The sequence below is a fragment of the Corvus hawaiiensis genome, chromosome 2 (assembly GCF_020740725.1).
Source record: "Corvus hawaiiensis isolate bCorHaw1 chromosome 2, bCorHaw1.pri.cur, whole genome shotgun sequence".
In the NCBI taxonomy this organism is placed as follows: Eukaryota; Metazoa; Chordata; class Aves; order Passeriformes; family Corvidae; genus Corvus; species Corvus hawaiiensis.
Window position 1 is genome coordinate 80,303,362 of NC_063214.1, and position 12,782 is coordinate 80,316,143.

Below are 12,782 nucleotides of genomic sequence, written 5' to 3' on the forward strand. Positions count from 1 at the left end.
GCGGGACTCCGCTCGCAGCAACGCGCCCGCGGTTTCCATCTTCACGAGCTACAGACAGATTTTTACCCTCTTTTTTCCTTTGCCTTTTTTGCTTTTGGTTGTGGGGTTTCTGGTTGTGGTTTTGGTTTTTTTTTTTTAATTTTTTTTTTCTTTCGGCGTGGGGCGAGCGCTCTGCGTTTGGAGAAGGAGCCGGGGGGACAAGGCTACCGCTCTCCTGCCCCCGCCGTGCGCGCATGTGTGTGTGTGCGCGCCTATCTCCCCCCCGCCTCGCAAAAGTTTGCCTGGGCGGCCGGGGGGCTCCCGGGCCGCCGCCCCCGCAGCCGGGGGGCGCGGCGGAGGCGCGGCGGGGCGGCAGAGGCGGCGGCGCGGAACTTCCGCGCCGCGCGGGAGTTGCGCTCCGCGCCATGCCGGCGGCGCGGGGGGCTGCGCGGCGCTGCGCCCTGGCGCGGCCGCTGCTGCCGGTGCCGCCGCCGCCGCTGCTGCTGCTGCTGCTGCTGCCGGCGCTGCCGGCCGCGGGGACCGAGGGCAAGGCGCGGAGCTGCGGCGAGGTGCGGCAGGCGTACAGCGCCAAGGGCTTCAGCCTGGCCAGCGTGCCCTACCAGGAGATCGCAGGTGAGGAAGGGGCCGGGCGCGGCGGGGATCGGGCAGGGGCCGCGGAGCGGGGACGGCGCTGTCGCCGCCGGGCTGCGCGCACGCCCCGCCGGAGCGGGGCCGGGGATCGCGGCGCTGTGTTCGCTGCGCGGCGCGGAGAGGAGCGGAGCGGCTCTGCCGACCCGGGTGGCATCTGCGGGCTTCCCGGAGGAGCGTGTGTGTGTGTAGATAAAGATTAAATAGACACAGAAGCTAAGGGGGTGGGGGGTAAAAAAAAGGGTGAGAATGACGGGGACGCAGGCAGGCTCAGCCGCGGATCTGTTCGCTGGCTGAAACTTCTTGAGAGTTGCAGCCGGGCGGCGAGAGGCAGCGGGCAGGTCCGCAGTGGCGGCTGCCCCCGCTGCTGCCCTGTGCGGGGGACAAAACTTCGCCCTCTGCCCGCGGGCACAGGGCATGAAAGAGGCGGCGGAGGAGGAGGAGGGCGAGGAGGGCAGACCTGCTCCCCTCCCGCACCCCGCCGCGGCCCCGGACCGGGCGGGTCGCCCCTCGGAGGCGCCGCCGGGCGCCTCCGCCGCAGCACGGATCGAGCAGAGGCACCGGCTGCCGGGGAGAGGCACCCACACACATCCAACACACACCAGCCCGGCAGCCCCGGCAGCCTGTTACTTGGCTCTTCCGTCTGCTGAAACATGCCTACAACAGGTTATATCGCAATCCGCCTACGAAGGTGTTGGGAATGGTTTTTTGTTGTAATTCTATTTCCCTACTTTCCCCTACAACCTTATCAGCATTGCATCTTTATGACTAAATGAATAAAAATACGTTTGGGGCTGAAAATCATTTAGCAATCAGAGAGCACCACAAAAAGAGAGAAATCATACGTGGTGTCATGAGCCGGGACTGCTTAAATCGGACTGCTTGAGCCCTCAAGAAAGGTTTATGCTTTGCCACCGGCACTTTGCTGTTAGTTCGTGCTATTTGTAGTGAATTAGATGCTCCTCGGTTTGCTTGCTTCCTCTTTAAAGTTGGAAGCAGTAGATTTATCTTCCTTGAGGTGAAATAACGCCACAGTTATTCACTGTGCAATATTTAGCACTTTACATGAGGAATGATAAATGTGGAAGATCTCAGGACAGAGAGGCTGTAGTTCACAAAGATATGGGAAAGGTTGTTCCATGTTGCACCTTCATCCCTCAGGCTTACTGATTCTCTGGTCTTTCTGTGCTTTTTCCTGTAATTTATATTCAGGTTGCTCATCAGTTATATGAAATCATGAAATCTCTCGTGAGCAAAAGATCCTTTGAATATGTGGTCATGCTTTCCCTTTGCTCACTGTTAACACCAGAATGGTGGGATATCCTCTGTTCCATTAAAAAAGAAATTCCAGTAAATTTCAGACTTCTAATAACTTTGGGTAAACACTTGTTGCTTTCAGCTCACAGAGAAGTTTTATTGTTTCATATATTTTCTGAATGTACAGTGCAAAGTCAACATGCAATTTTTAAGCAAGCCCAGCATTTGTAAGTTTCTGTTGACATGTATCTGTACAAAAAGACTCAGAGTAATTAAATATTTAATAGTAGTTCAATCCAAAATTACTCCACACTTTCCTGCTAAGTATCATAAGTAACTCTACTTTTATGATAACGTACATGATTTATGGGGGTATGAGTTATTTTTTCTGAGCTTCCTGTTGAAGTCGTTTCATTTTTTGTGGTTTATCTGCCTTTTTGCTAGTTGGTGTATCAACTTTTGAGCAGTTCTCTTTGTAGCTGTTCAAGTGAGTTGTTGGAAGGATAGGATTGTTTCTGAGTGTGCTGTTCTTGTATAGTGCTGCAAGGTGGGGTAATAGCTGTGCATGCAGCATGGGCTCTTGTTAATGTTAAAGCTCTGTATTTGCTACCTGGTGCAATGTTGGAAGTGTAGTTAAAGTAATCAGTGTACAGGTTTGAGAAGCTTTTTTCTTCTTTTTTTTTTTTTTTATTCTGTCTTTTTCCATCATACTGATGCGGTTAAGGAAGCAATTTGTTAGTGTTACAGAAGTGTAGTCTGTCAAAGGCCTCATGTTTTAAGGAGTTCAAAGAATTTAATTACCGTCATATTTCTGAACAAACGTGTTTTCAAAAGATTTTGCATCAATATCTTGATAATATGATGATAAATAGTAATACACAGTGTGGTTTATGTGTTTTGATTTAACAGTAGTCATGGTTTTTGTTGTCGTTTGTTTAAAAGCCATTTTCTAGCTACAACTGTTGAAATGTATAAACTGAAGACTGTGTATGTACTGAGGCGAAGTGTGTATGTACTGATGTAAAGAGCTGAAGAACCTGTTTAAATTATAGAGGCTATGGACGTAGAGGTATCTCTGTTGAATGGAACTGCAATGCAAGAGACTTGTTAGATAATTTCTGTAATGTTGTTTATACTGTCACTCACTTTTGTACAGAGAAGGCAGAAGTTACGATTTAAAAAGTTAGTTTTTGCTCTGTAAGGCAAGGTTTTTCTACAGTATTTTGTTGTACGTGAAATATGTTGAAGTTGGCAGTAATGTGACTACAGTTGTTCACTGTACTTTTACAGCAATGCTAAATTGTTCTCTGTAATTCTATAGAACTTATTTGTAATCAGCCTTCTGTGTCTGACGTCTTGTCTGATCACCAAATTCTGGTGCTGTGACCTTCACTGGATTACCTCACGTGAAGTTGTTTTCTGACATAGTTTAGCAAAGTAAGTCCTCAGTAAAGGAGCTTTGCCTGAGAATGGGGGGCAGAGGAAGAAAATTTGAAGTATACTTAATACACTGCTGCGGGCTTAATTCTGCGCATCAGTCACATGCAGGGCAGGTAGCAGGAGCTTGCAGTGTGTGCTGTGCTGTCCTTGTAAAGGGCTCCTCTCTCAGAGCTGCTGTGGAGTATCCTGTGTGTTAAAAAGAGTTCTACTGTGAGACTCAGGTTGCCGTGACCCAGCATTCATGAGTGTTAGTGGAGCTCCTGAGGACTTTGCAGGAAATATTTTGCTGTAGGAAAATCTGTCATTTGAAAGTCAACACACAAGAGAAAAATCATAAAACGTATCTTTTGGCAATACTTGTTTAACTCCAATCATGCCTTCAGTAACTTATATCAACTTAGAGGAAGCCATGAAAATGAAACATCAAAGTTAAAGTTGGATTGTGCCCTTACCTCAGAGTTTTCTGAATGAATGTCTGACTGTTTAAAGTAGTGGATGCCTCTGATTTGTGCTTTTCCACTTCCAAGGTGAAGGGTGTGGGGGTTTTGTGTGGTGTGGTTTTACTTGGGGTTTTTTTTTTTTTGTTTTGTTCAGGGGTTTTACTACTTGCTGAATAATAGTTTATTTAGATAAAGACTAGAAGTATTCTGCTAAAGCATCCAACAGTAAAGATGTTGAATTCTAAATGCTGCGTAAGAAGTACGTGAACTTTGTGCTCCTGCACAGATGATGAACGAGGTGAGATTCTGGCGGCAGAGTCACCATAGTCAAAGGAACTGAAATGAAAGCAGAAGCAAACCCTTCATTTTGAAGGTCAGGAGTCACTTGAAATTGTGCTTTGATGAATAGGCTTTATACTGGCATAATACAGAAATGTTGACTGAAGCGAGCAAGCATACATAACACAGTTGCTTGTAGCTTCTAAGTGGTAATAATAACAACGTTAATAGTAATAACAACGTTAATAGTAATAATAATGTTAATAATAATACCTCAGTAGTCACCCATGCAATTGAGCTATTAGTCCATGTCAGATGTTCCCAAGATACTCTTTCTGAATGTTTTGCTTTCGTACTCTAAAATGCAGTAGTAGATTGACAGAATAGGGAAAATCCTCCTGACTGAGTCTGTATCCAAGTACTTGTTCATTAATACCTTCTTTTACTGTTTCTCTTCTGCTGTCACTGAGAGCTGTGTGAAGAAAGTGGCTGTAGACCAGGACGTACATGGGGATTCACGGACACCTTGTGTGGTTGCCTTAGCAGTGTTAAAAAAGGGATAGCCTTACAAAAATAAATACTATATTCAGTGCAAATTAGTGACGTCTGTATTGGGCCACTAGACGTTAATTCACTCCTGACCTCCATGATGGCAGTGAAGATGGACATGGAATTTCATGTAAACTTTATACTTTCTTTTTGTTTTAGCACTGTTGTAGTTGTATCCTCCACATTATGTGTGACCCCTCTCACCTCTGTTTGCAGTTTCAGTAACTGCAGCATCAAGAGTCTCTCTGGTCACCTCTCCTTATGGCCTCTCTTATGTTTCAGTTGCAGGTGCATGGTGCATGCTAATAAATTGGCATGTGCATGTTGGTAGGAGGAAGAGCAGCTTTCCTAAGACCTGTCTTTGCTGTCACTTCTGTACATATTTATTGGTTGTTATGTGACTGATGCCATTAAAGGGAATACAACTTATTGTTGGGGTCCCTCCCCTGCCATGGAGCCCTGGGAGATGGGCCCTGGGGGGGAGACACGGGGTTTCCCTGCCCCTGGTCACCTTTGTTTCCCATTGGTTGTTTTGTGTTCCCCTGTGTGGCCAAGGACCCTCGGGTCCCGTGACTGCAGAGTTCCTGAGCTGAGCCCCGGCCATGCGGCTGGAGAAATAAACATCTCTGAAACATCTACCACGAATCTGTCCATATATACTTCGTTTCCACGGGACTCCTGGTTTGAAATATACTTGTTACAGTAATCCCCGCTGTAACAAACTGGTGGAGGAATGCGGGCAAGATACCGATCCCTGAGGAAGATTCGTGAGTAAAATAACCACTCTAGACCTCTCTCTTGTCATCTTGGTTTGGATATTCTCTCTGGACTATGGAAGAATCGTGGGAAATGGGGCTCTCTGAGCCACAGAGAAAAATGTATTTAGAAGTAAAAGGAATCCTTGAACAACAAAACAAAAAAGTAATGCAACCAGGAGATCTAGAACATTTCTTCATCTGGCTTTTCAAAAGGTTCTCCTATATTTCTCGAGACTTACTTTTTAATATCGAACCTCCTGTATCTTGTGAGGGGTGTTTCTGGGACGAGATCTGGGATAAAGTATGGGATCAAAGAGAAGCTTTCCATGCATACCTTATAATCAGGGAAGCTCTTGAGGAGCATTTGTATGGTCCCATTACCCCTAAAGCAGAGGATCATACTTATCCCGTGGCCGAGGCCGCGCGGCCGCCATCCCGGGAGCACATGACTGCAGCCGTGCCGGCGGAGGTGCCTGCGCTGGATGCGCCCGGCCCCCTCGGGAGCGCGCGCCTTACCGCAGACCCCATCCCTGTCTCGGGGTCCCCGGCCACGCGACCGCGAGTGAGGGAGCGATGCCACAGGCGCCGCGGGTGCCGTGGGCCACGAGCAGCCAGGAACCGGGCATCGGCGTGGCAGGCCGCTCTGAGCACACGGCTCGGAGAGCCCTGCGGAGGGAGAAGCGGCGGTTTCCACAGCGACACGAGGAGCCGCGCAGCGCAGCGCCGAGCCGGAACGGGGCCGCAACCAAAGCAGCGTGGAGTTTGTGGAGCGGAACCGCTCACAGGGCCCGGGGCCAGCGGTGATGGCAACGCGGGGCCGTGCAGAGCCCAGACACGCGCCGGAGCAGCGCCGCTCGGAGAGCGCGGAGCAGCCGCAACGCGGGGGCCCGGCCGAGACGTCGGAGTCAGCGAGGCGGCGGCCACGCAGGACCAGCAGCCACGACAAACACACAACCACGTGATAGGAGGAGTTGTAGCCACAAAAGTCACAGGAACTGTGAAATGGTACAATGTAAAAAACAACTATGGATTTATAACACGAGATGATACAGGGGAAGATCTATTCATCCATAGAACTGCCATTAAAAGGAATAACCCTAAAAATTACCTGCAAAGTGTAGGACATGGGGAGGTTGTACAGTTTGATATAGTGCAAAGAAAGAAGGGTTTACAAGCAGCAAATGTTACTGGGCCTGGGGGTATTCCAGTCAAAGGCAGCCGTTATGCACAAAATTATAAACAATATCCATCCCAGCAATTTCCCTACCCACAGCCTACTTCCCCCTTTTACCCTATAACCAATATGAACCCCTTCCTAAGTTTACCCCATCCCCAGTTTATTCCTAATCCGTTTTTCACCCCATGGCTTCCTTATACAATTCCATTTCCCTACAATTCCTCTCCGGTACCGAGGGGGGGATGAAAAGCGGGAGGGAAGAAATTAAACCCTCTCCTGCCTCAGTTTCCCCACAGAGCATGCCCGGAGAGTTTTGTCTCCCTTGTGTCAGCCCTAAGATGTTCCACAGAATCTGTTTGGACATTTAAAGACTCAGGAGGGTGGCTTGTTTTCTCTTGAAACTGTTCTTGTTATGTTTATCCAGTTGTTTTCATTCTCCTTTTATTAAAATGAGTGAGATGTTGGGGTCCCTCCCCCGCCATGGAGCCCTGGGAGATGGGCCCTGGGGGGGAGACACGGGGTTTCCCTGCCCCTGGTCACCTTTGTTTCCCATTGGTTGTTTTGTGTTCCCCTGTGTGGCCAAGGACCCTCGGGTCCCGTGACTGCGGGGTTCCTGAGCTGAGCCCCGGCCATGCGGCTGGAGAAATAAACATCTCTGAAACATCTACCACGAATCTGTCCATATATACTTCGTTTCCACGGGACTCCTGGTTTGAAATATACTTGTTACAGTAATCCCCGCTGCAACAACTTATGTATGCACATCTAAAACCTGAAGGTGATGTTTGTAAGATCAGGGCCTTTGAGAAGAAATAGCATGTTTTTAATGCTTATAAATAATTCAATTTTGAATGAGAATTTTAAATCTCAGCATCTGGAGTTTCCCAGTGTGACTTTATGCTAGAGTATCTTGGAAAGAGGGGCTTCAAAGTAGAAAAGGCAATGCTTTAATAATTAATGTAATGATGAACTTCAGTGTATTGTCTCTAATAATCTCTTTGCTTTCTGTTGTCAGTCTGATTTATAATCAAAAAGTATACCTAAAGCTATAATATTTTCTATACTTCGAAATGCTAATGTGTTAAACTGTTCCAATGCTGTATTAGTACTTGTTTCATCATATGCTGTTGTGAAATACTCCTGAGATTAGGTGGTGTTCAGACACCACAGGTCAAGCACTATGTTAAAAGCCCAGGCCATTCTTTTTATATTACTGCAATAAAGAATATATTCATTTCATTTATATTACCACTTGGCTCTCATAAAAGGTCAGTTTCAGCTGAATGTACAATTACTTGCAAATGGCAAATCTTATAACAAGTGATCAACAATAAAAGCTTTTCTGGGTAATTTGTCTTTAAAACTACTACCTGCCATTTCTTTTGAATGACTTGAGCATCTTGCAGTATCACTTGGAGATCTCTGTCTTATTCCCCACGATACATGTAAGAAAACTATGCATGCTAATCTCCCTTTCTGCTTTAGTAAAGTAAAAATGCATAATTACATTAAAATTTCTAGTTGAAATAACAGGCTTGGTGCTTAAAACTCCATTATGGTATCAAAGTATCAGCACTCTCATTACTAGCAAAATGAAATTACTTTTCCAGTGAACTATGACTGTATGCCCCCTTTTGTACCTGGTTAATGGGTGCTATATCCCTGGGAGGGGAACCTTCATTCTGTGGTTTTGACTGTTCATGCTACCAGGCATAATTATTTTAGCAGCTTAAATATGTGTAAAAGAATTAACACTTCTCCAGAAATTCCTAAGAACAGCATATAAAGGTTGGTGTTTAAAGGCAGAATTGTTATTATGCTAAAGAGAGAGAATACATTACAAGATGCAAAAGGAATTTAAAATGCGTTGCAGATGGCAAGAAAACATATGCTGGTAAAATTCATAGCACTTTATTCCTCTGTATGTAAAAAAGGCCTAAAACCTACTGAAACCAAGATTTGCTTTCTTCAGTACTTATTGCTCTAGACCTCCAGCACACATCCAAAAAATGAGCTTCCCTAATAAGAACATTTCTAGCTCTTGTTATAGGAGGCTGTCAGAAAGACCACCAGCTCCCTCCAACGAGCTTCTTTCGGCTAACATGACCTTTTCCTTCCAGCAAAGTGAAACAGCAGCACTTTATTCTGTTGAGCGACTGTGGAACACAGAAGACACGCAGCATTTGGAGGCAGGTGCTGCCAAAGATGTGCTGGAAGAGGTTTCCTCTGACTGCACAGGAATTTGGGTCCTACTGTGACACGCGTCCAGCAGAGCCAGTCTCTGTGGGCAAAGTCAGCGGTTATGGATAGTGCTGGTAGGGCTGCTGTCCCCTCCACCCACTGTGAAACCTGAATGTGCAGGGGGAGGCTCTGCAGCACAGCCTCAGCCCTGAGATGGGCTGGCCACCCGTCCTGGTCCTGATTTTCAGGGTTGGGGACGGGACCTGCTTTTGGTGCAGCAAAAAGAAGTAGCCAGGGCTGATACTTCTAATGCAAACAGCAAATTGCTCTCCAGCTCGTCTGGCCTCTGAGGTCTGTCACCTTGTGCTTCTAATGGCCTTTTAACTGTGTCTCCAGCTGAGCAGCAGATGTAAAGGGTACTGAGCATCTCGAGCTGGTTTTTTTTTCCTCCTGAAAGAAGCATTTCTACAGATGGTCGACAAACAATGGAGCCTTGGACCTGCTCACTGACCTGTTGGGCTTAAAATAGCAGGGCAAATCTCCCAGAATAAGTGGAAATGTTGAGTACTTTTAAATGGTGCTGTGCAGTGGCATTAAATAAGGTGTGCTTACAGAATAACACATAGTATCTCTGTGTGTGCGTGTGTGTGCATGCAGGGGTAAATTTATGGCTTTTACCTGGAGTGGCTTCAAAGTCACATGTAAGGACTGAAAGAGCTAGAGAAGTTGCCCCTTGCCAGAATAGGTGCCTGCAAACCAGGTTGAAACCTTGTTTTATGGGCCCCATCTGACCAAAACATGTGCAAACACACATGAATGCAAACATACGCACAATAAAAAGCTACACAGGGCTCACTTCATGTATGTCAGAAAGATCACAGGCTAAGTCAACCATGCTAGTCCTACTGTTTGGGAAGTCCAATTAGTTCAAGCTTGATGCTTGACTAAGCAGTAGGTCATATAACCTGCCATGTAAGTCAAAAGCTAGACTTTTGTGTTGCCAGAAGCAGTTTCACAGTTTCTTTGCCAGTCTGTGCAGCTCTTGATATGTCTGTAATGGTAGCAACATATTTCTCTGATGTTTTTAGCCCTATCCCTCTGGCTTGTGTGTTGAGTTTCTAACGTACTAGAGACTGCAGGAACACCTTTCTGACATTTATATGAGTCAGCCTTCCTTGGAGGGACGTCAGTGCATGGGGTGATTGTAGTATGGGATAGTGGGAGGATGCATGTGGATACTGCTGTGGCTGGAGAACTGTGGAGGTGTGTGGAAGTACTCCAGACCTGGCAAAATACAGTCTGTAAATGCTTCACTATGGGTCTCATGTCAAATGTCTGTGGATGGCTTTTGAGTTATGGTTAGTATCCCTTATGATCTTGTGACAGTGGTGAGTGATGGTTACATGGCCAAGGAGGCTCGTGTCAGATCCTGTGTACATGTCCTGTAAGTTGTTTTCAGTTCAGGATTCGGATTTCCCATCTTCAGGAAATGTTTCTCTGTGATGCTGACCTGAACTAGAAAACTAACCTGATAGCTAATCCACCAAAAACAATCTTGCAGTTGCTCAAGATGGTATGTGGGAATGTGTACCTGAAGTCACAATCTGATGGTGTTTTTCAGGTAGATGTCTTACAATTCTATTGAAACTGCTAGAGAAATATTGTCCATCTTTTCTCACGTGTCACTGAAACACAGTGTGGCAGTAGTATAGTGTTCTTAGCAGTATAACTGAGAAGAAACTATTAGCAGCTGAACATTCTTGGTTATTGTCCCCACTTCTGTGCCTGGCTTTGTAACTGCATCACCAAAATTTTAAAAGCCATACTAGCAAAGTTGTCTGTTCTCCAAAACTGAAGGAGCTGAACACTTGTCTAGGATGAGGAAGTGTACTGAGAGGGCTTTACTACCTTAGGGAAACTCTTGTTTGTTACCATGTCAGTGTGTGATAGATAATGGGGTCAGTTTAGTGGGTGTCTGCTGATTTTATGGCATGTTGAATTTGGGGCTTAAGAGGCAAATGGATGAAGTTTTTAGACCTCATGTTTATATACTGCTATTTATCACTGTTTTCATGTTCCAAATCTTTTCTACACCTGAGGGTGCCCATTCCCAACTCTGTGCACCTTTGACGTTAGACTTGTGCTCGCAGTAGCGCTGAAATAGAGATTGTTAAAAGCAGTGGCAAAATGCTTCTTTGTGTGTCCTAAGTATCCAGTTGTCAGCCATCAGACTTCAGATGCTGAACAATTTCTAAATGCCCTCCAGTTTCTTAGTACCCTTGTTTTTAAATGAGTGCTTTTCCTTAAGAAGGTTAAACAGTGCAGTGACAAATCAAAGGCAAGGGCTGATGTGTCCAGTGTCCTGTGGCTCAACCTGATCTGTTTTCTATCTTTTCTCTTAAACTGATGTAGTGTTTCATGGAGAAAGGAGCTGTAAATACAAACAGCGACTTCATCTTCTTTAGTTACACAGAATTGATTCACAGCATAAACACAAAATGTAAATATTTAGTTTTCTGATACTAGCTTTTGGCTTTACAACTTTAACATATAAGTTAATACTGCATATGAGCAATTTAGCCTCCCTGGATGAGAATATCTATAGATCATTTAATCTGTCAGCACTATCTCTGTTGTAGACAAATATGGAAAATACCTCTTGAACAGTTTCTCATTCAGGCCATTTTCCCTTTAACCAATTAGGGTCATTTGCAAGTTACAGTATTCTTATCTGGTCCAAACTTTGCATAGCATGCATGTATTTAAAGCTGTTTCAAAAATTCGATGCCAAAGCTGACTCACAGTAAAACCTCCCTTAATAAAATAGTTGTTATTTTGTGAAGTAGTGAAGTAGTCTATCCTTGGCTAGCAGTCCTGTTGCAAAATAAAGCAGGGAGGACAGATAATGCAAATCAAAATTGCAAAGTAAGTCGTGTTGGCTCAACAGAGGTTTAGGTGGTTTTGAGCAGAAAATCAAAATCTAATTTAAAAATGAAGGTATTTAAAAGAATGGCACAGGAGACGTTTATTTATTGAATTGGTGACAAGCAGGAGCAATATTCCTTGATCTTTGCTATTCCAAGAGATAGTCTTTGTGCTGACTATGGCCTGGCAATGAGCTCTGTTAATGGAATACCTGGAACATAACTAAAATGCACAGATTAAATAGAAACACCTGTCTTTGCCATGTAGCATGGCAGATGAAGTGGAAGGACTCCCAGAAAGGACTTCCTGAAACTGAATGCTGAAACAGTGATTAGCTTGTTCTTAAAGCTGATCTTCAGAAGTCCTGTACTGTTCTTTGAATGAGAACTCCAAAGCCTCTTTCTTCTTTAACTACTGAGGCAGCATACTAAAAGCCATGTATGAATTGATTGTAGTCAGATTGGCTCTGAGGCACATGCATGGTTCTGTTATTAGTTTTTTGAGTTAAAGACCCCCCCCACACCTGATTTTTTGCCTGTCTGTCTCCACTGAATGCAGCTGATGCAAGAATTTGATTGAAAATTAATTGCAGGGGTTTTTTTTACAAATGTAAGTAGAGTAGTAAATCGAATTTCAAAATTGCAATTTAATTGTGAGAAGCACTGAAGAAATGCAAAGAAGGAACAGTCCTATCTGCAAAGAGGTTCCATTTTACATTTATGCCAGTATTTCTTCATGTGACTTACCAAATCATAATGTCATAGTAATGGACTAACTGTTTAAGCCTTTCTCTGTTACATAAACATCAAATGTAATACAAATAAATCTGCTGCTTAAGTTTTCAGTTGTCCTTCTAAAGGAAGGCCAGCTTCCTAGCCTGGTGAGATTCAACAGTGATTGATGGATGGTTTGTGGATGCATCTTTTTACCTTGTTAATTAGTAATTTAGAGTTTGAGTTTGCTTTTTAAAGCAGCTCCAGCTGGTCACTGTAAATCATTGTCTAGAGGACAGTCTATGCTTGGTACAGAAACTGGCCAAACCGCAGACTCTTTCCACCTCATATACCAAAATCTGGTTGCTGGTGAATACTTAAACACATAAATACAGATCATTGCTGAAGTAAGGCTTTTCTGTATGTGATGAACATT

At 44.8% G+C, this 12,782-nt stretch overlaps 1 protein-coding gene across 1 annotated transcript in view; it reads left to right on the forward strand.

Annotated features, from left to right (window-relative positions):
- The first annotated feature begins 233 nt into the window (after positions 1 to 233).
- GPC6 (glypican 6) overlaps positions 234 to 12,782 on the forward strand; it is a 752,623-nt gene continuing 740,074 nt past the window's right edge. The window contains exon 1 of the mRNA XM_048293560.1: positions 234 to 612. Coding sequence (XP_048149517.1) covers positions 234 to 612 — 379 coding nt within the window. The remainder of the gene's footprint in view (positions 613 to 12,782) is intronic.